Raw genomic sequence first — 27,040 nt, 5'->3', positions numbered from 1 at the left:
CATAAAGCTGTGGGGAGTTGGGTGGCAGGCAGATGCTGCTTGGTGGTTGCTGAGTGTTGGCTGGCAAGACCATATTGCTAACAGGCTGTGGCGTTGTTGCTGTGCATCTGCTAGTTGGTGGGTGGCAAGGAATTATAATGCACTGTAGTTTCATATATTATTATTGTTGCATTTTTGTTTCCATTTTCTTCTTTCATTTTACTCAGTAGTTTTTATTTTAACGTATGAGTTCTCTTCCTCATCCCAACTGGGGGACTAGTGAACAAACATCAATGTAGTACCAAGTTGCCTGCTGGGTTAAATAATAGAAGTGTTGAGGTCAAGGCCTTGCAGATGATGTTTGACAAGCAGGAAGCATTATGGTAGTTCTTCTCGCCATCATATTAAATTGTCTCCTGGGTAAGCTTGTTCTTCCTGTAGGCTAGCTTATTGAAAAGAGTACCAGAATTTGTCAGAAGAACACTGCTGATAACTACAGCCTTTTTCCAGAGCTTTCAACAATTTCTTAGGAATAATGAATTCAGACAAGAGTCCTGGAGATAAGGAGTGGGACATGGAACAGGATTTGAAATTGTATGGGTAGACACCATGGATAACAAAGGAATATGTATGATGTACTACATTGCTAAGGAGGTTTTACTTTATCTGAGAGCAAACAAGATAAACCATCTTGGCCATTCTCATGACAATATGTGGCGAAGACGTTTGTTATTTATATGACCTTCCCTATGTCAAGTAGGGAAACCACTGGACTGCGTGAAGGCATGCTGCATGAAGGTTCTTTCCAATTTCCCAGATAAAAACAGTAGAACACTTAGGTTACCTCTTTCTGTTTTGCTATACTGAGTTCCATCACCAAGAGTATATTTCCCAAGATTTTTTTTTAAACAAAGAAATCATATTGTGTATGATTCTCAACATTTGGCATTTCAATATGGTCTACTTTCTAAGTAAAACTGGAGAGACCAGTGCAAGGTAGTAAAGTGGCCAAGACTACAATTCTTGTTGGCAAGGATACAAATCAAAAGGTATCTCAGTAATAAGATAAACATTATTCACCACACTAGAATATCCTTGAGTGCTTGATGATTTGAAGTATTTATTTCAGTATTCTCCAATGTATGCAAATATAGCAACATACAAGTAGAATTTAACTCCGGGTTTTGGATTAAGTCAGTTAGATGCAATCCTCTTATTTTCATGTTTCAATTTCACATGTGGATTTAGATAGGTCAGGTTTTCTGTTCTACCAAAAAAAGTTCACTCACAGTTACTGGACAGGAGGGAAGGAAGAGGAATTCACATTAAACCATGTACTATTGTGTGTCAGCATCTAAAATATCCACTTATTCAAGAATAATGATTAATACAATTCCTCATTTGTCTTCCACGGGTACAGATGTGAAAAATCTTTAAGGTAAGCCTTTCTAGATCGGACAATCATGATGATCCACATAAAAAACAGGAATGTATCTTGAGGTGGCTAAAGACTGATGTAGAGTTGAATGCCTGGGTGAACCAGGAATCCTTTATCTTATCTCCCATAAAAAAAAAAAGCTATTGTATCTAATTGCAACAATACAAAAGAATGATAGCATAAGAATTTTAGGAAATTAACAAGGCTCTATTAACAAGGCAATTTGGAAGCACTTGTAAATTGTGATCCTAACAACTGTTGCTTTTTCCAGGATCAAGTGTCCAAGATATGCCAACAGCTTACTGTTAGTATCACAGTCAGAATTTTAGCATTGAGCTAAAGCATTTTTTGTGTTCCTCAATGGAGGAAAATTGAACACAATTTTCTACTTAAATTACAAAAAAATTGCTCTAGTATTCTACCACCTATTTGACACCAGAGTTCTGATTACCTCAATGCAAAAACAGGTAGAAGCATTCAAAGATATCACGAATTTTCTGAGGTATGATTCTATTCTTTCTAATATGATGAGCTAAGATTTTGGTGATTACCTGTGACACTTTGATATGTGATAGAGGATCTGTTCTCAGGCTTACCTAGCTAGACAGGCCTGATGCACCTAAAGCCAAGAACACTGATGCTAATATTAAAAGTGAAAATACCTTAATCATAGCTCTAGTAGCTTGTTTGAAGTTTGTGTGGAGTAGGACATACTACCACAGGGTATATCTCTCTTCCCAAGGACTAGGTCAACTCTTCAGTTGTGTCACCATGCTTTAGAACATTAGACTAAATGCAGATAACTCATCACGTGCTTATTTAAACACTAAAAAAAAAACAAAAAAACAAAACTGATCATGAATGTGATGTGCTGGCTGCTCAAGTCACGAACATGATTCTGAGTTCCAGTAATAAAAAGGATCCAGCAGGTGCAAAGGGGATGCCTGATGAAGAAACTATCTGATGAACTCAAACTATGTTAATCCATAAATTCATAATGAAATCACTTTATCACAGACAATCCTGAAAGAGGTTAGCTAATCGCTTTAGTTATGTTAAAAGCAGCACATCCAGCCACTAAGCAAATAGAAATCGTTAGCCAGAAGTTGCGCCTGCCAAGTCAGAGCTACTGCAAGCACACAAGAAGTGACGAGCAACAAAATAGTTTCTCGAGATGTTTTGAGTCACTTATTTTTTCAGTATGTCTCTGGAAAATGATACAAAATGGCATGATCTAACATAACTATTGATTCTAAACTATTCAAAGGCCCCTTTTAGGGATGAAAAAGTGAATACAAGAAAACAAAACAACTTCCTGATCGTCTTACTTTATGTATAAACTCAGATTTTAGCATCATCTGCTGCAACATTCCCCATCCTTCAGCAGTGTTTAGTGACAAGCAGGGTAGCGTGTTTGATAAGAGGAGCGTTTCCACCTCAGGGCTCAGGGATGTAGCCAACACCAGCCTTGGCTGAGCTGTCAGCAAAGCAGTGTGGGGGGCAGAGGCATACTTTGGGCCTGCCTTACAGCCCCCGCCTCACTAAAACTGAGTTATTCTGAAAAAAAAACCTGACCCTAGCCCCTGCCATGCTCTAGGTAGTCCTCTCTGTGCTGCCACAGCTCTTACCTCGGAGACTCAAGATGTTGTTTCTGCTTCCCATTCTTCCCAAGAACAACTCTAAGTCGTGCACTAGGGGGCTTCCCGATAGAAGTTCAGCTGACCGGGCGTTCTGAGGGCACAGCGGGCCTGCTCAGGCCCTGCACATCGCGCGCTCTCGGGGAAAGCCCGACCCCTCCTGAGGGGCGTACCTGCGGCTGCAGCCACGAGGCGGGAAGGCCCTTCTCTCCCTTTCTGCCGCCCCGGCGCTATAAAATACAGGCTAAATTGCAGAAAAGGGTGTGAGATTCGTGGTTTTCCCCTCTGTACGTTGAAGAAATTGGTTTGGTTTGATGGACTGATGTGGCTTGCTAGGCATTTTGTGTGACTTGTTTTTTTTTTCTGGAAACACCAGAGCGATCGTGGATGGTGGAGGCAGCTGTGCTCTGAACCCTCCCTTCAGCTGCAGCTTGCTGCCATGTTCTCCAGATGCCTCCAGTGCAGTCAGTGATCATCATTTTGTTTGTTATGCCTGTGGTCAGCCTGAGCTCCCTGAACCCGTCCCGTGCTGTAAGTGATTCAGTATTCTGCAGTGGGCCTGCGCATGTCCTGCCTTGTTACCACATGCAGCGAAGTAAAAATGGCAGGTAAGCATTGGGCAGTACTGTCTTCTGGTTTGCTTGTTACCAGTTTGTTCTGGTAAAAATGTCTGTCTGTGATGCTGGCCTGAGTGAGCTGAATGTTTCAGGCCTGTGCTTATTTTCTCTGTTGTATGCATTGCCACCGCCCGTTGCTGTTCTGTTTGTTCTGCGCTACAAATGTGATGACAACCTGACTGAATTTATGAACAAATTTTACTACAGTGGTTTTAAAATTGGTCGTGAATTATGAGAATGTTGAGGTATCTCAGAAAAAACCCCACCAAACTAACTCAGTAAACACTGGGTTTACCAACAAGTTCTGTCATCTAGCAAAGGTTTTGTTGTATTGCAGCTGTCTATAGGCTGAAGGACACTACATTCTTGTTGTGAACAAAAACCTCATCTAGTCTTGTTTGCTCAATTTGTTTTGAGCCTAAAGCTTCTTTATTGGTAGCTTGCAATTTTGAAAAAATTTATTGCAGTATGTCACCGTAATTAAAAAAATAATAAAACAAAAAAGTCATTTATATAGATACAGTCTATCAAGCTGAATTCTGTTAGGTGATGGCTATTTTTTTAAATTTTTTTTTTGGCTTGCTTAACCACTGGTTATCATTTTCCTTAAATTCTTTGCTGTACTTTATTCAAAATTATATATGCTCTTCTTTAAAATTGAGTTGCATTGTAGGTGTCGAAGAAGCATCGTATGTAGCTTAAGCATGTTAAGGTGCTATGTTCTCTTGAGCTCTAGGCAAAGATTAGAAAATGAAGTAATGTATATATTTTTTAAATACTTTTTGTTTTGTAGACCAGTCTGCAGGGTAAACATGTTCTTTGCTATCGGTGGAATTCAAGATTCTAATTACATTAGTAATCTCTAGTGTCACCTTTATATCAAGGAATCCAATATGATTGTAAATGTTTACTCTTAGGTAAGTTTCCAGGACTTCAGTTCCGCAATCAATACATAGTATGTTTACACATTGATAGCACTCAGTGAGTCACCATTTAGTATTTGCGTTCAGTGATGACATTAATCATGCCAGATTGTGATGTCTCTTCAAGTTCCGTTCAGTTTTCTTATGCTACTGGTCTAACAACCAAGTGTATCTCATCTTGTACCTATTATGTGTCCAGAAAATTTCTTTAGACTTCTGTAGATTTTATTAGAAGGAGTAAATTGAAGCCACTGAAGCAGAGCGGTTGTGGAGAGAGCATCTGCTTGGCATCTTTTGGCAATACTTCTTTGGAGCAGTTGTTTGAACTGCTTATAGGAGCGCTTTCAGAGTAAAGGTGATGTCTGAGATAAGAATGATTAAAATAAGGTTTGTTTTTTTTTAATATTCAATAGGTATTACTGGTTAATGTATGGTCGCTGGATCTGAAAAAGTTTCCCACTTATATTTAAAAATAAAGGATGCTGGGGGTGGGGTGTGTGTGTGTAGAATGTTATTCCATTTAAAATTAGTCGTTATCAGATGTTATCTAGGCAACTAAATATTTGATTTACCCATTAAAGAGACTCTGTGGTTGGAAGTAACTCTTATGAGATTTGTGAGAATGGAAACATTGTTTTTTCTTACAGCACAACAGTAAGTTTATATCCAGGGGCCATTAAAAAAATCACTTTATTTTTGAGGTGTCAATGAACTTTTGATATTTTTCTCATGAAGTTCTATGTGTTATTGAATAATCTTAATCTTCTAGTATTGCTGTTAATTTTGAATTTCAATTCTGCATGTCTCTTATTGAGTCTTGTTTTCATAATTTTCACTTTTATTTCCTTCTTATTACTAATGCTAGAAGTAAAATTAGTGGGTAAATAAAAATGTCTAAGAATCACAAAATGACTGAGATGGGAAGGAACCTCCGGGTCCATCTGGCCTGACCCCTTCTCAAGCACAGACACTCAAGTACACCACGTTCAGGTGGCTTCTAAATATCTGTGAGAGACTTGACAGCCTCTGGGCAACCTGTACCAATGTTTGGTCGCCTGCACAGTAGATAAGTGCTTTCAGAGGTTCGCACAGAACTTCCTGTTTTTCAGTTTGTGCTCATTGCCTCTTGACCTATTACTGGGAAGCGCTGAGCAGAGCCTGGCTCCATCCCCTTTGTGCTCTCCCTTCAGGAATCTATACATTGATAAGATCCACCCTGATTCTTCTCTTGTCTAGGCTGAATAGTCTCAGCTCTCTCAGCCATTCCTTGTGGTGAGATGCTCCAGTTCCTTAGTTATCTCTGTGATTCTTCATTGGACGTTAGCCGTCATAGCAAGAGCACATAGCTGGGTCATGTTTGACTTTGGTCTCCACCAGGATCCCCAGTTTGGTTTTTTCCTGACTGCTTTACAGCTGGGTGGCCACCAAGGACCACCAAGGGTCTTGGTGTACCACCAAGGGTTGTTCCTCCCCAGATGAAGGACTTCACTTGTTGAACTTCATTAGATTTCCCCCAGCTCATTTCTCCAGCCTGTCAATATCCCTCTGGATGGCAGCAGGATCCTCTGGTGTATCAGCCTGTCTTCCCAGTTTTGTGCCCTCTGCAAACTTGCTGAGGGTACACCCTGTCCCATTGCCCAGATTATAAATGAAGATGTTAAACAGCATTCCCTGGAAACTTTCCTCGGACAAGGCACCAAACATTCTCCCTATATGTCAGGTATTCTGGCTAGATTTAATTATTTAATGTTATTTTGATTTGTTTGCATATCTCCAATCGATTGTACTCTTCAGTAAATATAACAGAAGTAGTTCCTTAAAGAGAATCAGTACTCTTGGCTAGTAACCATTGGTTGTTCAAATTTTTGAAACTAATTGCTTTATATTTTTGTTTTATTTTAATTTATTTATTTGTTTGTGATCTTCCCTTCCTGCTGTCTGAGGCCATGACTTCTGGCCCATCGCAGCAATGCTCCCTCAGCTTTCTCCTCTCCTCATCCCTTTTGTGTGCCAAGGTTTCCCTTATTCTGGACCATATAAAAATACTAGATGCACTGCAACCTCCTTCTACCCACATGCTTAGTGCAGATGTCAGACAGAAGAAAGTACTGCGGTCACTGGGAGGCTGCTGTTTAGAAAAATGTTGATGTCTCTAGGTCAAGGCAGACAAACTTTCAAGGCAGTCGGAAATGGCAGGCAGCATTCTGTGGGAGGTCCAGGCCTAGGGATCTTCTACAGAGCTTGCTCTGGATTCCAAGCTCTAAAATTGTGGAATTCAGAGACTATTTCCATTTCAGTGCAAGTGTTTTTCCTGCAAGGGCTGAAGTGCTATGACTTAATAGTAATTTGCATTATTTGCTTTGGAGTTGCACAACAAGATGACTTCTGCTTTTGGGTAGGTTGTTATTCAATCTCTATATATTCCCTTGTATTTTGTTATTAGCATCCACTGCCACCCACCTGCTCCTTGGTACTTCCTAAGCAGCCTTTGATTAACACTGTTCTGCCAGTCATGAAAAAACTTACTTGAAAAGTACTAGATTTTTCATGCCACCCCAAAGATGAGGATAGAAGAAGAGGAAAAAGCAAGCACTGGAACTGCATCTGCATCTGCATTTGTTCTACTGATGACTTCGAGGCAGGACCCTTTGTTTCTGAAAGTACTCATAACAGCCATTCATCAACATAAACTGACTACTTTCTTGCACAAATCTGTAGAATAGAAAACTAGATATGGTCTTAATCTTTTATTCACCTTGAAAATCTCTTGCCCTGAATGAGTGGCTGCTTTATCAACATAGAAAGCAGACTGGTCAAAAAGCTTTCTTCTTCCAGTGCCCTGCTTCTGAGATGTTCTGCAGTCCGTGTAGTTTTTGTGTTGTCTCTGCTGTGTGGGCACCATAGACCTGCAGCCATTTCTTCTGAGAGAAACTTTATGCTGATAGAAAATAGTTCCTGCATCTTCATGTGTGGTAATAACTTTGAGGAAATGCTGACCATTTTAAGATCTGTCCCTTTGGAGCTAAAGGAGGATTGGCAGCTATACTGAATAATAATACTTACAAATGGTAACCTGCTATCACGTTTCTTTGGGATCTGTTTATAACAAAAGTTGCAATCGTTAGAGTACCGCACAATTTGTGAGCTTGTATAAATGTGAAGGTTAGGATGGAAAGAATCGAATTTGATGGGTACTGCTCCCTCTGAAGAATATGTGATACAGTACTCGTGCTTCCTCTTTGTAAAAAGAAAGCCCTAAAATTGCAGGAATAGGTTGTCTGGCCTGTCAAATAAGGAGTTAATTTGGAAAAAAAAATGTATCATTAAGCACAGCAAATGCTTGCAAAAAAGAGAGCAGGAAGGAGATATTTTTACAGTTCTGGTCTGTTGAATACAAGATAAATAGGTAATTAAAATGATACTTCGTGACACTTCAGATATATGTTAGCTCATTTGGTTGGGGGGCTTTTTTACTTCTGCATGAAAGGCTTGGATAGAACTTCTACTTACTGAGAAGCCTAGGAGAGGAGTATCATTCTGTGCCGCAGCAATTCATGGGAAAATGCTATCTTCAGAAATTTGGAATGGAACTATATAGATGACCTCCTCCTAATCATTTTTTTCCCTGTGATCAGAAGTCCAAATGATTTGATAAATGGTTTCTTGCAGCCAGTATAGTAGCAGAATTTTCACTAGTCTGGCTATGAGTAAAAGTTTTTCACATTCCCTCGCTGTGGGACCGGAAATCCGTTTATCGTACAGAAAGTCCGTGTGCCTTGGCAGGTCTGCAGTTTAAACTTGATTGCCCACCCAGAACTCCCTATTGAAATCCTCAGGGAGACTTGGCTGCTTCTGCATACACTCTACTGTCCATTAATTGATTAATATTGCTTCATTTATAAAGTCCTGTAGCAGAAGTGACATTTGTATGGTTGCATTTGGATGGTGTTTGAAATACTGCTGAGTACAGAATGGCTGTCACATTTGACAGCACAGTTACAGCACTGCCCGTATTTTATATGCAATTGTGAAAACCGATTTGGGAAATTTCTGAGTTGGAAAGCCAAAATTATTTTTCTTCCTTCTATGTGCAAATTAATTGTTGAGGGGAATAAGAAGTGGTTCTCACTTCTGTCTTTGAAAACGACGTATATTAGACAAGCTCTACTGCTTTGTGGGAGCTGCTCCCTGGATTTACACAGGCTTAGCACAGCAACATTTATCTAGTTGTGAATGTATATTTATGCATGTGAATACATTGCAGCTGGTGATGCAAGAACTGCAGAACATGACTGGTATGTTTCTGATGAATAGTAAGCAATAGGCTGCTGTGTACATCACTGGCTGTTGAAGAGCAGGTGTGCCTAATAATAGGTGCTTGGATTATTTTGAATTCTCACTTGTACATGAATGAGGAGGTTATCTGTAGAAATCTCATCACCAAATCATTGTCTTCGGTGAATTTACCTTATTTAATTTGGATTTATCCAAAATTAATCAGGTCACAAAAGGAAACAGCTGGAAAAAAAGATTTTTTTTTTTCATTTTGCCCTAATTATTTTTGAGAAAAGCAAATACTAAATTTCTGTGAAAGTTGGACCCAGACAGAGGTTCATGAGAAGGATGCAGCTCATGCTGCATGTAAGTCTCATGCTGTAGGGATTGTCTGGGTCAGATACATTTGGTCTTCCTTCCTGCAGGAGCACTCTAGTTGTTGCAGAGCTGTACCTCCAAATGAAAGAGCTATGGGAGGAGTTCAGCAGACTGCAGAATCAGAAAGGATGAGAAAGAGATCAACTGGGTCTTCTCTGAGACCCAGAAGTTTCAAGAGCTGCAGTTAAGGAATAGGACAGCCTACGTCTATGCATTTGGAAGGTGGAAACTCCCATTGTAGCTAAGGCTGGAAGCTGGTGACTCCTCACACCAAGTGGAAGGCTCCTAGATTGCTAGAAGGAGGTGTTGAGTGGGCATAGTTAGAAACTCCTCATTGCAGGAGTCAGAGGAGACAGGATCTGTCAACCTGGCTTTTGTTTAGAGAGGTTTGCTGCTAGCATTTGGGATGTTGTGGGTAAACTACCAAGGCTTGCTTCACTCTCTGACAGCTGCGCACCACTGCTCTTCCACGTAGGTGCCGTGCTGGCAGGGGTGACCTAGGAAGTATCAGTTGAGACTAAACATCTATGGAACACTGACCAAGGGCATGTGAACAAGCCGATAGCGTCCATTATCCTGCTGCAGAGAGAAAGGAAGGATCTGAGAAGGACTAGAGGGTCCTACATATTAACAGTTGTGCAGTTGATGTTCTGTTTTCTCTAGAATAGTTAGTCAGCCCAAAGGAAAGGAGGGCAACATTCCAATTTGTTGGCTTTATATCAGCTAGTGAATTAAAGTAGCACGTTTCTTGTAGGATGACTGGTAAACCTGTTTGGGATGTCATGGGAAACTGGTCATTCGAATAAAGAGGCAGCTGTAGCCTGGAAATTCCAATACAATTTCTGTTTGTAGGGAAGTATTATTTTGGAGGAAAGATGTGTGTGTGACTACTAGTAGAATACAGGTGTTGATTCGTTTGATATGGAGTCGGAGAGTACATTGAGAAGCTGCTAGTAGACCATCTTTGTGAGATAGAAAGAAAAACTGCAGACAAATGATGTTATTTAGGCAAACCATATTCATGAACTAAGTTTCATGTCTGTTTCTTCAGTGCCTGAAAAGTTTCTGTATGGAGCAGCAAGATGATTTTTACAGACCTCAGCTAAAAGCTGCTTTTGAGCCACCGCAGTGATTGTTAAATGACCATCTTTTCCTTGTTACCTTTCAAATACTGGACAACAATGCTGTCGTGGTGAATTTTTAAGGTGCTTGGTTGAAAATTGAAGAAAATGGTAGCGTAATGCTATTTAGACACAATGAAACACATTCTAGACAGTTGGAGAGTTCTGAGTAATGAAAAACTGTACCTGTAATATGTTGTGCACACCATTGTAGGGGGGTAAGTAGTTCCTGTGTTACGTTTTTTTTTCACAATTTGAGCAAGTCTGTCATGATATTTGGCTAGCTTCCAGAAACCTACTCTTAAACTTTCAATATCAGGTCTTGTGTGGCTTTGTACTTGTTCATAAATTAAAGCTTTTGTTACAAGTTGTAGGCTGCATTAAGAATGTCAGCTAGAAACATGGCTTGGCATGCTCTTAGTCTGCAGGTGAGTCATTCCTTTCTGTCATATCAGGAGCTTAAAAGCAACAGTTGCTATCTGGAGTTGATATTGAGACAAGGTTTTAACCTTTTCCCTGTGTTTTCTATTCCTTTAGCAGTTAACAAACATTCTGCAATCTTGGAGTCCAATGTGATAAGATTCTTTATTTTTTCTCTTAGCCACTATCGCCCTCTAGTCTGCAAAGTATGATTCAATTCAGAGAGAGGGGAAGAAAGAAAATTAAAGAACTGTACGTGTTTTTGTGGTGATTAAATTTTGTGAATAAACTCTTGCTGTATGTAGAGTCTGAGTAAACATGCCCTACGTGACAGGCTTTTGTGGAAAATGGGAACAGCCTCTCCTTTGTCAAGGGATGCAGCAGATCCACAAATATTCCCCTCATTTATCAGAGCTTGAAATGCAGGTGAAAGCATTTACAAGAAACTCCCAAACATTGTCCAAAAAGAGGTCCTGCTGCACCTAGGAGAGACAGGTCACAGATGTGTGTTAATGTTTTTCTCAGTATGTGATTTGTTCTTGGAATAAAAGGGGAGGTATTTGTCTGAAGCAAGCAAGATGTTCTGCGTGCTTCCTTAGCGTATGAGGGGGGAAAAAGAGGCAGTTTGCAGCACCTGCAAAATGTAGATTTCTGTCAGTAAGAATTGACCCATTATCTATAAACTAGAAAGCACTTTGATTTTTATTTTCATCAAAACCGATCAGAATTTTAACTGTAGATAGTATTTCTAAGTAATAACACTATTCTGATGTTCATAACTGTTCGTGGTCTAATAAGGCCAGTAATCCTCATCAGTGTAGTATTTTCTATGCAATGACTGTTTGGGAATAATAAAAAGAATGTAGGAAAAGACAGAAAGGATCCTTCTTATGCTGTTCTTAAAACAGCTCTTAGTAGACTAGCAAAATTACTGTTCATGATGTTGAGCAATGCCAGGCAATCTGTTCTAAGACACGGATTAACTTTTTTTTTTTTAACTGATGGGAATGTTTGGCATTTGCAGTTGCCAGACGATACGTATGTTGTCATCAGATAAATTCTTACGCTTGAATATTTTCTGCCCACTGAATAACTTGTGACTGAAAGTAAATCTGAAGAACTCCAGTTTTCTTAAAGACGTTAGTTAGAAATGGAATCCCGGAGCTTCCTGGGACATCTGAGAGGTGAAAAGATGTCTATACTGACCCCTGCTCACATTATAGTTCAAAAATTTTGATCTATAAGGGCAGGAGTAGTTCTGAAGAGTTATTCTGGAAACTGTACCTGTATTACGTTGTCATCAGAATTATTGTTATTCACACATTTGCAGACAGCTTGAAACAAACTTTAAGTCCTAGTTCCTTGTGAACTTCATGTAGCACCAAACTAGAGAGGACGATCAGCAAGAGGGCACAAGTGTATTCCTGTCATTTCAGTCTTCTGCAAAACAAGTAGTACTAAACACTAACAGACCTCAGTGGTGAAAACTTGAAACCAGTATACTGAAAGAGAAGTTTACCTATAAGTCAGTAACTTGTTCTGTTTTAATTAGTCCCAGTGCAATGTCTCTGACTTCTACCTCTAAAATGCCAGGGCAACACGTGCAACAGCATGCTACAAAGTTGTCTTCATGCCATTGCCTTTCCCTACTCCTTTGAGATCAGCTGCACTGTTTTCTTTGATAACTCCCAACCAGGGCTAGTTCTGCAGGCTCGTATTACTTCTGATTTTCTCTTATTTTTTGATCGGAGCATCACTGCATGGTAGTAGAGCTCCTGTCCTTCTGGAATTGCCACTGTGTTGCTGCTTCAGGCATGTCATGATTCCAGAAAGTAAAATCCATGCTAGTTTCTTTCTGTGAGTAGCAGTTCTTTCTTATTTTGGAACAAAGTCAGTCTCACCTTTAACAAACACAGAAACATTGAAGAGAATTTTCTCAACCAGCATTATTTGCTTTGACAGTATGATGGCTCCATTTTTTCTTTCAGAGCCATGCTGTCCTTTCCAGAAGTAGAAACTTAAAACATTCCAGTCATCACTCCCTTGTGTATCTGGGGCAAAAATGCACTTGATTAACTTAAATGCTGTAGTTCTCTAGAAAACACTCCATATTAGATCATGAACATGATCTCAATGAACTCTAATTAGTTGCTTCATGGCAGAGGATCTGGATGACAAATCATTACACGGAGGAAGTGTCTGCAAAGCTTAAATCTGGAAACTTGGAAAGGCTGTATTTGAAAGTCATCCTGTTACTCATATTTCAAGGAAGTCTGTGTAAAGCAGCTTTTCCTAATACTAGTACCCTGGAATAACTTCCTGAGACAAGCTGTTTTCTGGTGATTGCAACAGACTCCCAGCAGTTCTGTGACTGTAGAACTGTGAACAATGCCAGAAGAGAAAGTTGGTTAATAAGTTACAGTGCCCTCAGGTTAGGTTATTGTGAGTGACCTGGATCGTGGTGTATGCTATACAATGTAGTAGTTCGTAGTGTCTTGTTTTGAGTGCCTACTTTGAAGTACATTGGATATATGCAGTCAAAAGCCAATGGGAAACCAGCAGCTTACTGCAGAAAAGTAAATAGCAAACTTTCAGAGGTCACAGGCTGTTTTATTGCTTTTTTTTTTCCTCCAGGATTCTGGAATTTGATCGGTACAATTGGCTGACAGAGGAGCTAATTAGGGGTCACAGAGGGCATGAGACTGGCAACTGTCATCCTCCTAAGGGAACAAGCTTGAGTCTGTATTCTTCGGTCTTACAAAGGAATAAATGATGATGAAGAGAGGCCGATATTGCTATTTGCAGATTTCCTGCCCTTTCCCCCTTTCCTTGGTCAACGAATTCCTACTAGAGAAAGGTCAATTTCCTTTGCAACGTCTCTATTTTTTCAGCCCCACCGTAAGTTGGCAGTGAATTTTGACAGGATACTGCAGCTTAATGTTTATTCAGATAGTTTCATCTTTGGAACACTGTATAAAGGCTGTCTGCTGCTTATGCTTTCCCACAGTGCAAGGGAGGAAAGTGGTGTTAGTTTCGCTGTTTCTGTGAAGATCTGAGCTCTCTCTTCATCTGTAATGCCAATAGGCTGTGCAACGCTGTTGGCATTACTGCTGGAGGGAGAGCTTCCTACAAAACTGTTTCTGAAAGTGTTACCTGTAGGGAAGGAATTTACCTTTTCAGTAGGAAAGCTGTGTTCTGATCAGAGTCAGTTAGAATATCCTGTTCAAGCTCCTCTCTATACTAATCAATTACATCTCCATATTCCTGACACAACCAATGCTCTGCTGAAGCAGGGGCTTCTGTCTACCGTGATACTTTAGGTATCTGTCTTCTTCCAGTAAACCTTTTATCCATCACTAGCTATCACATGCGCTCACTTGTTTCATGAGATGTGAATTGCAGGTGAGGTAGCAGCTAGATGTGAATGCTGGAGTGCATCAGATGAGGGACGTGGATTAGTGGGCATGATGATGATGGGTTGATGGTTGGACTAGATTGTCTCTGTGGCCTTTTCTATCCTTTGTGATTCTATGGAGCTGTTTGACCTTGGTTCTGGGACACTGGATGCCCTGCTGGGACAAACATTTTTCTAAGTTTATGCCTTAGAAATAAGGATAGAATTTCAGATTTTCAGTGTATTTCCCCACAGCAGTTCATCTTTAAAAATCACATTCCCAATCTGAGTAAATGGAAGGTGAAGTAAAGCAGGTTAGCTTAAATGACAGTATGAATTGTAGAATTTAATATGTAGATTATAATACCGTACAAATTATTCTGTTTTACCTGCAGCTCCGCTAATTCAGTTTATCCTGTCGCATAGCATCTGTTCTTTGATGGCAGGTGGGGAGAGGTGGAAGAGCATAATGGACAAGTGGTTGCTGAAAAGCTGCCTATGGAGTGAACACAGTCACAGTGAGAAGCTGGAAGCAACTGCTGCCGTGAGCACAGTGTCACAGTGAATCAGTGAACTGCACAGAGCTAATCACAGGGAACCACTGTGCTTATGAATTATACATAAAGGTCCCTGAGGCACTGCTAGTTCTTATGCAGCAGAGCTGAAGGCCCCAGCTCTTGCCTCTGCCTGTGCAGTGGGTCCAGTGAGCCTGCAGTTTGCAGACAGAAGCCAGGGTAGAGTGCTTGCAGGAGAATTTGCAGGTTTGCAAGCTGGGAGGCCGCGTGGGTTTTGAGAAATGTTCCTTTAAGTAGATCAGCTCTGGAGCCGGGAAGTCTGGGGAGGAGCTGCAGATAAACTTGTGCTGGTATGTGGACACAGGTGGAGCCGATTGGTTGCTCAAGAACCTCTAGCCTGGAATGATCTTTAGACATCACAAATGACATATTTTCTCTCTAACCAAGTAGGGGATCAGTGTCTCAGTGTGGTGAAAAATAGGCCTGACAGAGTTCTGCCTTCTGAGGCACTATATTCTTCTGTCAGCTAGTGCTGCAGATGACATTTTCATATTGCTGTCAGAACAGTTTCGTATTGTTGCTCCTCGGATTTAAATAGCTCATCCACTTCATACCCAATATAACTATGTATTACTGGTGGGTAAATATTCTTTCCAGAATGAAGGACTTATTCCTAGTATGAAATACACATTTTTATTTTTAACTTTCCTTTCTTCTTTCTTGACATTTGCTGTGATATTTCTAAGCAAAAGTAATGGCTGCACGTAGTTTTAGTGGAGGAGTTCAAGATATTTGAAAAAAAAAAAAGACAGTATATAACTGGACTTCACTGAAAATCTCTGCAGGAATATGTGTATAAATACACACATTGGCCTGTAAAGCAAGAAAGTCATCTAAGAACTAGCTAGAAAGTACTTGTATCAGCTTGATTTATTGGCTCCACATAATGTTGAGGTATAATAAGCAAAAAGCTTCATTTCGGCTGTGTGCATCTGGCTTTGGAAATCCATTTTCTTAGGAGCATGCCTTCAAACTGATTCTTTATTGTATGGTCTCCCTCACTGGAGATCTTTAAAAGCCACCTGGACGTGGCTCTGGGTGACTTGCTCTGGATGGCCCTGCTTGGGCAGGGTTTGGACCAGAGGGCACTGCCCATCTCAACCATTCTGTGATTCCAGCTTCAAGATTATTTCAGTGTTGTAAAACAGAGCTCTCTGGTTGGCTTCTATCATATCATATTTAGATGCAAGCATTAATATAAAATATTTTGCTTGAAAGTGTTAGTTGAAAGCATGGTTCTGCCACATTCTTTTTAGTTCAGTCTGGTTTGTTAGATTACTTCTATGCTCTTCCAGGAGATTTGACAGATCCTGGTCTTCACAGATCTTAGCCATTTGATTGATTGAATCTGAATTCATTTGAATGGGTCTAGAACAGCCTTGTCCAACGGTCATTTTAGGATGGCTTTGTGTATTTTTATGGGATCTGTTCCAGTAACTTCTCTGATTGAGCTATGGCATAGGAAACCCAAATTAGTTAAATCTGAGATCATACAAGGTGTGCTGATCTTCACCAGGTTCTGTTGTTGGATATGATAAGATAGAGCAATGTGTGTTTGGTATTTAAACAGTGCTGTGGAACAGCTCCTGAATATTGCCGGAACACGGTGAGGTTACCTCCCTGTCAGGACGTCAGTTATTCCTAATGTTTGGCGTGGTTTTCCTCTGTTATCATTTCCAGGTACCGAGATGCAGGATAAGACATCTAAGTTCTAGGGGCCTCAGGAAAAGAAATCCACATGTGTCAGCGAATGTGATAGTTATTGAAACTAAATAATCCAGCTGAAACACTGGATTGGAAATTCAAGATGCAAAATGTATGGGAGTGTGAACAAAATTAGGGCCCTTGTAAGGGGTGCTAACTTGCAGGTAGTTTTTCTCTAACAGTTGGTTACAAGAGTAGTTTAGGAGTGTGGCCTCTCCTAAACGAAGCATGTTTCTTCCTTTTTCTCTGTTTTTCATTATAGACTCAATAGAGTGGTTGTACAGAGCATCTCTAAAGTTTGCTTTGTCTTAAAGAAAACAGGAGCTAGCAGACCAATGGTTTTGCAGTGCTGCAGAAGTATGGCTTTATGTACAGTATGTCAACAGTATATCATTTAATAACTATAATAACACAGTATGTTTAATATACTGTATAATTGATGTATTAATATTACATTAATAATGGTGGTATTGCAGAATATTATTTAATTGTAATGTACAGGACAGCACTTAGAACACATTAAAGAATCCCTAGCTACCAGCCAGCTAAGAGAAACCTTTGAGTTTCAGATTGAGTGGCAAATATCTTTAGCCCAAAATCTGTACTGTGTTTCCTCTGGTGTAGTAGAGAAAAAAGTTTTTTACCTCGAAATTCCAAACCAATGAAACAATGAAATAGCTTATATGTTATGACCAATTTTATCTAACTGAATTCATTTCACTGATACATAAACTTTTTTTACTGGAGTATCGGTTTTATTTCAAAAAAAATAATTTAGTCTGCATTTTTAATGAAGTATTTTTATACAGAGCCAAGCTTAGGCATTTCCAAATAAAATGAACCTATACTAGAAGATTGTTTCATAGGATTATTCCGTGGTTTAACACCTGTTTTTAGAAATAGAATAGTTATTTTAAAATACTGTGATTGAGGTCCTGAGTGGATGTATTGAGAAACAGGAGAAAAAAATGTAGAAAACATTTTTTGTATGTGAAAATGACATAACTGTTTTGAACCTAGAAATGTATGTAGGTTTAGATTTACATCTGGTGCTGTCTCTGTAAACTCCCTTTCTGCACTGTGTTGAAAGCTACAAGTTACCAGACCTTTGATCTACCTTTAGGTTGTGATTCAGTATGTGTGGGCAGGTTATGTATAGTATTGTTTGCCTACTGCTGTCCAGTGGAATACAAAAATAGCTCCTAAGGCAAAGGACTCCATTTTAAGCAAAAAGAAGAGCACAAGAATATGTATATAGTGGCCAGATCGTTTTTTTTTATTGCGGGTATTTTTTCTTGAATCCTTTTCCTAAAAAGAAGTAACGATGCCATCTACTGGCAGAGAACAAGCTGCTTATGGGATAAGGTACTTGGTTAGTGAAGCTTTCATGCTCTCTTGGTGAGTTTCCTGTCCCTTGTTCCAATGTTTAAGTCATTGATCTTGGTCATAAATAGTACATCGAGCCAATTATTTCTGTGTGCAGTTTGTGAATTATGAAGAGTTGTGTCAGTAAACCATGCTGACAAATGCTTTTCCTGCCAAGTACCTATTGGCCTTGTAAAGGAATTTAACAAAATGATAATATTAAATATGATGTTCATTATTATTTAATTAGTGAAACCAGTATTAATACATTTTTTCCTTGGAAAACTGCAGTAATAGAATAAATTTAGACCTTTACTACCCCTGTGTCTCAGTCCAGAGGTCTTTTTCATCACCACCTGACAAGCAAATGGAATTTCCTCTCTCTCCTAACCTCTATCAGAGGACTTAGCAGTGGAGCTGTCATTGTTCAAACTAAAGCCAACAGAACCCTTAGACTCTACTGCTCTTTCTTTTTGTGCCTGATTAGTTAATGAATGTTGTAATATACTGATCAGGAAAAAGTGTGTAAGCCGATGCTTACAAGGAATGGGAGGCCAGAACATGATCCTGGTTCAGTGGCAGCTGTCACACTCTTCGTCTGTCAGATGAAGAAAACTTCCCGTTTTGACCTTGCTTGCTTTTGCAGATTTTACGTAGGCCGTAGGATGCTGATGGTTGAAAGCCCAGGCCTTTTGAAGGCTGTGGGAATGCTTTTTCACGAGTAACCACAGAGGGGCACTGAAGAGCGTGTGATGTTGCACTACTCACTCTGAAAAAGAACAGTATTTCAGATGATGATCATCTTTACTAAGTACAGGTTAAAGTGAGGTGTTTTGGATGGAAATGGAACGTTGACATTTTCTCCTGTGGGTATACAACTGCTATGTCACAAGCTAAAATTACCAAGAAGTGCCTTTTTGTTGTTGTTGAGTATATAATGTGTTGGGTATATAAGGCTAAGTGGATAATGTGAACTAGAGGAAGCAATTGTTTTCCATAAGAATGAAATAATCATATTTGATGTTCTTCTAATGAACAGAGAGATGTTCAGATGCACATATACTGGAAAGGAAGTATTAAATCTCCTATAGAAGAAAAAAACATGATGAGAAGCAATGCTGAAACTGGAAGCTAATCCTCCCCGCACACTCTACACCACAACCTGATTGAAAATGGGTCAGGCTTCTCTTTGCTTCTCTCTCCACTCAGTTTTCTAATAGCAGGATGAAAGAGGAGAACTCCCACCATTTGATACGTAGGCCCAGGAGGAAGGTGGATGCTCTTTGGGGTTAGAGGAGGGTAACAGAAGCCTGCATTTTAAGCAGGAAGTTAAAGCATGTGTGGTTGAGGGAGATGAATGAGGGGAGTTAGGTGAACAAAAAAAGGACAAATTAGAATTTGTGTGATGGGAGTGAGGGGACGAACAGGAAACTGGATGACATGAATCCTAGGACAGACTTTTCTGTTACTTCCTGTAACAAAATTTTATGTTAAAGCTCTATTATGTATGTCCAAATCGCCTTTTTTCTCCATGTTCTTCATGGAGAGTCAGTTGTTCTGTAGCCGTGCTAAGTCTGAGTACTGGGGACTTGAGAAAAATAAAGGTAGACCAAAGCAATTAATAAAACCCTATCCATGATCTCTCCGTGGCTTGGCACAGTATGTTTTCAATGTGTTAGATCGACAGCACAATGTACTCTGTGAACTATTACTGCAATTGAAATCCTTGCGTAGACAATGCTCTTTTATTTTCTCATGATTACTTTATGGTTATTCTTATTTTCTATTTTCTCACCTTCTCAGCTGGCACTGCAGTTGTTTTGGGTTAGTGCTTTTCACTCAGAATTGTTCAGTTTGTTTTCCCATTCAAGCAAAGTTAAGCTTTTTGTCACTTACTATGAATTTTATGAAGGTGGTGTGACCTTAATGTTAAGTCTAATAGGGTTTACTTTTCTTTGTGTGTAGACAGGATCTTCCCAGTTTTTAACTGTGGTAAAACTTATTAGAGTAGCAATACTATCAGTGAGGTTAAGAACTACGAGCTCTATGGGCAGACTCCCCGTATTAATTTTTTGAAGACAGACTCTTGTGGAAAACACCCAAAATGTCTCAATATGAATGAATGACATCTAAATCTTATTCTCCTGTATTTTGTCTTATGTTTGAAATCAGCAAAGCTAGGTTACATGCCTAAGACTGGATATCATTTCTGTTTTGTTCTTGAAAGACAGACCTCTTTGATCGTGCTGTCAATATTTCACATGCTGTTTGAATTAATTTATTATGATTAGCCAGTCCAGCTATTGAGCTAGAACACGAATACTATTCCTTGTGTTTTTTCAGAAATGAATCCATAACTGGTATCAGCAGAGCACATTTATGTGTGTACTGCTCACCTACATTTAGAGGATGCTGTACTTCAGTAAAGGCATCCTTAGTATCATGCTTTGCTAAAGCAGTGTGGGAAGTGGTTACCTAAGTGCAACATTTCAAAGAGTTATTTCTTGACTGGACAACAAATAGACCAATTTTCTTCAATGGAAACACTGAAATTGTTTGAATAAAGTGACTAAAGCACTTACACAGTGAACTGCAACCCAATGATTATAGAATCGTAGAATGGCTTAGGTTGGAGGGACCTTAAAGATCATATAGTTTCACCTCCCCTGCCATGGGCTGAGTTGCTATCCACTAGATCAGGCTGCCCGGGATCCAGTCCAGCCTGGCCTTGAATGCTTCCAGAGATGGGGCATCTACAGCTTCTCTGGGCAGCCTGTTCCAGCACCTCACCACCTTCTGAGTAAAACATTTCTTTCTAACGTCTAACCTAAATCTCCCCTCTTTCAGTTTAAAGTCATTTCCCCTTGTCCTATCACTGTCAGATCATGTCGGTCTCCCTCCCGCTTGAAAGCTCTATTCCAGTATTGAAAGGCTGCAGTGAGGTCTCCCCAGAGATTTCTTTTCTTCAAATTGGACAAGCCAAACTCCCTCAACATTTCTTTGCAGGAGAGATGCTTCAGTCCTTTGATCATCTTTTTGTGGCCCTCCTCTGGACCCTCTCCAGCAGCTCAGCATCTTTCCTGTACTGAGGGCACCAGGAATAATACTCTGCTGAGGTTTGTTGTGATGTTATTAAATGGCACTAGAATGTTGAAGATGATCTTTAGAATAGCACAGAGGCCTCTAAAAAGTATCAGTCCGACAAGTCCTGCCTAAAATGTTATGTTGTGCCTGAGGTGTCCAGCAGAACATACTACATACCTAAAGGTGTGTTAATATACATGCTTTGTAATCAGCGACTTCACTTTAAGCTGCCTATGTGTTCTGTCCTCTGTACTATAAATCCAGGAACCAAGTGACCTCACATTTAAACTTCCTGAAGAGACTGGTATGTGTGGCATGCTCTGAACACACCTAACTCCTCCTCATTGTGCAGAGTCATGTTCAGGCCACCACAGGCTCTGAAAATGTTGAGCTAACGTGTTAGGTCTGCTGCAGCCTCAGAAGACTTCAAAATAAATTTTGAGAAAGTGTCATCATGACCAAAATTGTGGCCATCTGGAATGTGTGTGCATATATCTGTATGTGGGATATGTGTTTTTGTGTGCACATATATATATAAACTAACTATCTGAATTCCTTACAGTCTTTTAGCCTCAGCAGGAATGGAAGAATATACACAGGCATTTATACTGCAATAGGCAAAACACAAATGTATATATTTTTGCATATCCTTCTGTTCTTGATGAGGCTAAAATCTGTAAGGAAGTCAGACAGTAAATCAGACAGACAGTGGGAAAGAGGGAGCCCAGTAAGCTGGGCAGACAGGAGACACTCTGAGCAGCACAATACTTGCATTGTTTTTTGAATGTAGCTGCTCCTGGAGAACTTAATGTGATACACAGTATCTGCAAGTGCCTGACTGTCTCTGTGAACTTGTCAACATCGCGATTTATGAAAAATCATCTGAAACAACTTTCTTAATTTCTATATTTACTGAATTGCATTTCTTAACCCAACAAAATTCCAGTGTTTGCCACTGCACTTCTCAGATATGTAAAGCAGTTGTGTCATACTAGACTCAAGAGATGCATGATTTATTGAACAGTAAATTTACTTAGCTCTGTTCCCCCCCCCCCCCCCCTTTCTCTCTCCCCCGCTTTTTTGGACGTGCGTGTGTTAAGTATGCTGCCTACAAACACTCATAACTTTAATTCTCTATTATGCTATCTGAAGCCAAATTCTGTAGAAGAGTGAAATGAAATGTGTATGATTTGTAAAGAGAAATTTTTGTTGACACTGTCACATGGAAAAGATGCCTCCAATTGTTTGGTGCTTAGCACAAGTTCGTGACTGCTACAAAATGGAAGTGCTCCATCTTTAAAAATGCCTTGTTTTGGTCTAAGTCTGGCCCCAACAGCTGTAGTAACAAAGTGTTCATTAAAAAGTAATGGCAAACATCCCATAAACTTAAGAAGATGGATAATTTTATATTAATAGAAATGGGGCACATAGATTAAAATAATAGAAAATACTATATATTTAAACACCTAAATATATTAAATAACATTTAAGTGGACAATATATTGAAGAATCAAGCCTAAATATAGGAAAGTAAACTAAATAGTATTGTTCTCTTCACATTTTCAAGTTCTATTTTAAGCCTTACTTTCTGTTCACATTTTAATAGTCACTTCACTTCAGTATGATTATAACAAAATACACTGTGCAACAAAATAGGTATGGCAGTTTAACCCTGAGCCACAGTAAAGACTCACTGGTCTGCTCTATTACGTGCAAACATGACATAATAACGTTTTGTTATCATGCATTAAAACTGTCTTATGGTACAAGCAGAAGCAAATTTGTGGAGGAAATGGTTAGTAGAATCTTGTATTTATATAGTTATGAGAAGGGCATTGTTTGTAAAACCGGAACTCCCTTTCCTTGTACCAGGAACTTGCCATAAATCCCAACACAAGCATGGAGATGAGTGCAAACTCCACATGTAGGCGATGTTATAATTTTTTTTTTTTAATTGGCTGTGGCAAGCAGCTGTTGGTGATTCTTCAGTTCCTCCCAAAACATTTATTGCTTGTTCCCTTAAGACACTGGGCTTGGCAGCTACTTCAATAAGTGTTGCTTTTACTCCATGGCAAAAAGAGTTTTCATTTTCGTTATCTCAGTATTGCTACAGTGTTCCAAGAATTTTAAATTGCTTCTTCAGGACTATCAGTTTCTTTTCAGTGCTCTTCCGCAGGGCCTGAGTTTTTCTGCACCAAGTGATCCAATTTCAGAGATGCTTTTCTCCACAAGGAGAGTTCGCTTACTATTAATGGCCTTATCTTTTGACTGATAATCCAATCAATGAAAAAGTGTGTTTTGTGCAATCAATTGCGTGGATGTGTGTTGCAGGAAGTGAAAAATTGTTTACCAGTTGTACTGTATGCTAGTGCAACATATTGAAGTCCAGTTCTGAAAGGCAGAAATTCTTTGGTGAACTGTGGTGTCTGGTAAGGTAGCTGTGCAAGCAACAAGCTGAGTTTGCAGAACTATGTGCACAACGTTTGTAATTTTCTGATTTTCACTGTTCTGAAAATGAATGTGTGCACTGAAATGTGTGATGTATGTTTTTTTTTTTTTTTTTTTGGAAAGCAATGTCAGTATTTAAGGAATAGAATAAGCTGTTACAATTAGGTTCTTAAAAAACTTGATATAACCACAGAAATCATGTAATACAGTCAGTACCCGTTCATGCTTCTTCAGCCTCTCTCAGTGTGGTTTTTCTGGTGCACATTAACCACTGAATCACAGTAATGAAAAATATTGGTATTATTGCTACATTTGATCGTGACTTGAGTCACATGAATGCCTGCCTACAAGAGCTAGAAAGAAAACAGCACATTCCTTTGCAGACTACTAAGGCTGTAATCATTTAACCTTAGCACCATTATGTAAGTTGGTTTTGAATTTCTGACCAAGATATAAAAAGGCTCTAAATCTCATAAACAATTATTAAGAAGATTAATGGTCTACAGTGACAGTACTGTGCTAACCGTGAGACCTGATTCGTCTTCATTCCTTGGTTTTCTGCATGGCACCTTTCTAAGTATCCATCTTCTAACCTTTTCTCCAATCACGCTTACCTTTATGTGCAGTCACTAGAAAAATCACTGTTCCTGCTAAAGTTTCCTTTAAAACTGGATGTGCGTGCAGTTTTAAGTACATTTGAGTTAGTGTTCTTTTGCTATGTCTTTAAGTTGTCATATAAAAGGAGAAGGCTGAGCTGTAAAGGTACACTGTATTTATTATCTCTCTAGTTCCTGCTCAAATGTAGCTTTAAGAAACTGAAACCAGTATAATGTACTAGAAAGTGTGTGGTATGAATGGTTCCCAATTTGAAGGGGCTATGTATGCATATAAAAGCATATATAATTGCTGCAATTTTTTTCTCCAAAGAATTGCCGTCTTTTTGTAGTTCAGTCATCATTTCCTTCTCTTTTTGCTGAAGAGTATTAGACTGACAATTTGGTGCAATAAAGTTATCAGCAGTATATGCTAGCTTTTGTGCTGTCACAATATAAATGTTTGTTACACACTAAAGAAGGCCATATGTTTAAGAAGGGCATAGTCATTGAATATATCATGCTCATTGAACATGAGCACGATAAAGGAAAAATGAGGTAGATGTAAGGAAATATTAACACTTGCTTATACTTGCTCAAAGTCTGTCGGAGCTAAGAAGTGGAATATAAATTATTTCTGGAATTCAGAAAGAATAGAAGGAAACCATACAGAACTAGCTCTTGGAATTGGCATCATTTGAGTAATTTACAGATAGGTTTAAAGAAGTAAAAAGTATTTTTTGAAAAGCAGGCATGTCAGTAAAGACCAGAGGCAATAAAAACTGTGTGTCTCTGCATTCAAATGAATTAAGCAATATCTTTCAATCACATTTGTGATTTCTTGACAGGAAAGAACAATGTGTATATGATTGATAAAATACAGTTTTAATTGACTTTTAAAATGACTTTTATTAGTTTTTTTTCAATAGCTTGAAATAACTTTTATGACGTAAGAAGGAACTAGCACTAGCGTCTATAAAAACTGTTGTGTACACAAGCAACTTAGTTTGTGAAAAGGATACATTTACAAAGCAGGTAAGTGGAGGTGAAAAGGCAAGCCTTGTCTAAGGAATGAAACTTGTAAAAGAAAGCTACCAAAGTACCTCACTACAAAGGAAGAGACAGGAGTAAACTGTCTTCAGTTTGAGAGGACTGGTTAGCGGATTCATAAACATTTACATAGTATGGGGAAAAGAGAGGATTTTATTTCAAAAATCCAGCCTTGGCAGAAAGTGGTATATACTGCTATTGCTTCATCTTTTCCTTCCTAGTGTGTTTTTCAGATAACCCCAAAGAGGAATTAAGTCCTTTTTCTGCACTGAGAGGTGTCTAAAAATGAATGGAAATCACAGTACTACAGTAGGCACGGAATCCAATCCTGCTTTGGGGAACGTGCTGTTACAAGTTAGGGCTGTGTTAACGCACTTTGGATTATATTTGCAACATAGGAAGAGGCAGAAGTGGAGGAGGGTTTCAGAACAGAGAAAACAGATAAGACAGAGAGAATGTGTCTGCTTAAGTCGTGCACATGCACTACAGTTCAAACAACAGTTTGAAGCAATTCAGACGGTACTGCTTTTTCTCACGCTTTTTTTTCTCCCCAAAGATGATGAAAAGTGAACTCTTGATTACGTGCTCCGGCAGCATTCTTCCACAACCACCAAAAAATAGGACCAAAAATGATGTTCAAATGTGATTTGATGAATAAACATACTTTCTGTAGAGTGTTCATCTTAGTGAATTCTCAAGCCACCCCTTTTCTATTCATGATTAACAGTTTCTGCTTTTGTGGAGCATTGAAAAAAAAAGTTAATTGTTACTCATGCATAGTTTCCTTTTATTCTGCAAATTACTCCTGAATGCTCCTCCTGGATGACCACTACTTCAGGACAGTGCTTTATTTTTGTGATTTTTTCTTGGAAAATCTAGTCAAACTGTGTTACTATGCTGCAAACATTATGATGATGTATTCTGACTTCCTGAAGAAAAGACTTGACAAAAGGAGTATCTATCAAAATTTCCTTTGTTATATGAGGAGCAGCTGTCCTATTACATTACTGCATGCCTCACCACATTTAATTGAAAGGCTGTGGGAATTGCATCATTTGAAATGACAGAGACAGAGTACTTAAAGTGTGTTAAGTTACATGGATTTTTGCAGTTTGTGATTACTTATGTGCAGGCAGCAGTGCATCACTCTTGAATTTTCCTTCAGAAAGAATACTGTCTAGAGAATGGTCGCTGGTTCTTAAAGCCTTTGAATGTGTTGTGATGTGGAACGGCTTAGGTCCAATGAACTTTAGCATTTTTTACTTCAGTTGAGATTTTAGCCTCATGCCTCCGTCACTGAGGAGTTACATTTGATTCCTGCAGGCCAGAAAATCGCAGAAAGCTTTTGCCTGACCTGGGCTGTTTTCAGCACCACGGCCAGGGCCCAATGAAGGAACTGTTGGACAAACCCACCCAGAATATAGAAATCAGTAATGATAAAACAAAAAAAATATTTTTGCCATCCATGTATTGCTGGCTGTACTTCCCTTCCCACAGAAAATGCTTGATTTCAGCTTTCATAAATCTTACATGTTATTACTGTTCATTGTCTGTTTTTCTTCATTTGGATTAATGTCTCTAGCCAGTTTTCTTGGTAAACCATCAGGAAAAGTAGTGGTGTATGTAACGTCCTGCTTCTTCATTGTCATCCTTCTGGTACTAGGGTGTAGCATCTTTGCTGTTACCTCTTCTGTGGCCTTAACAGAGTGTAGGCCTCTTTTTTTCCCCAAGTAAAAAACACTCCTCTGCTTTACCCCTGGGAGCAGTGTCTTGGGAACAGTGTTCCTCATAATCATTGTTCTTTCAACCTTTGTTCTACTGCTTCTTCCAGTGCTTAAACACATAAACATTTCCATTTGTATTGTATTCACATTCATATCACTCTGATTTTTTTTTTTTAATGCATCCTTACAGTTCCTTCTCAAATCATACGTCTTGAATTCTGAAAATGTTTTAAAGGATAACCTAGGTCTTTGCTTTCATCTGTAATCTTCAACAGGTTGGTATTTTATTTTTTTTTTCAGTGGTGACCGAATGGA

General features: G+C 39.1%; 1 protein-coding gene across 1 annotated transcript in view; it reads left to right on the top strand.

The window, feature by feature from the left end:
• Positions 3,050 to 27,040, top strand: part of MUC2 (mucin 2, oligomeric mucus/gel-forming) — an 89,750-nt gene continuing 65,759 nt past the window's right edge. The window contains exons 1-2 of the mRNA XM_021402134.1: positions 3,050 to 3,341; positions 3,431 to 3,662. Of these exons, the coding sequence (XP_021257809.1) occupies positions 3,620 to 3,662 (43 nt within the window). The 5' untranslated portion in view covers positions 3,050 to 3,341; positions 3,431 to 3,619. The remainder of the gene's footprint in view (positions 3,342 to 3,430; positions 3,663 to 27,040) is intronic.

This window comes from Numida meleagris, chromosome 6 (genome assembly GCF_002078875.1).
Source record: "Numida meleagris isolate 19003 breed g44 Domestic line chromosome 6, NumMel1.0, whole genome shotgun sequence".
NCBI classification, from domain to species: domain Eukaryota; kingdom Metazoa; phylum Chordata; class Aves; order Galliformes; family Numididae; genus Numida; species Numida meleagris.
Note: the sequence above shows the minus strand (reverse complement) of the source record. Positions and strands in the feature narration are given on the sequence as shown.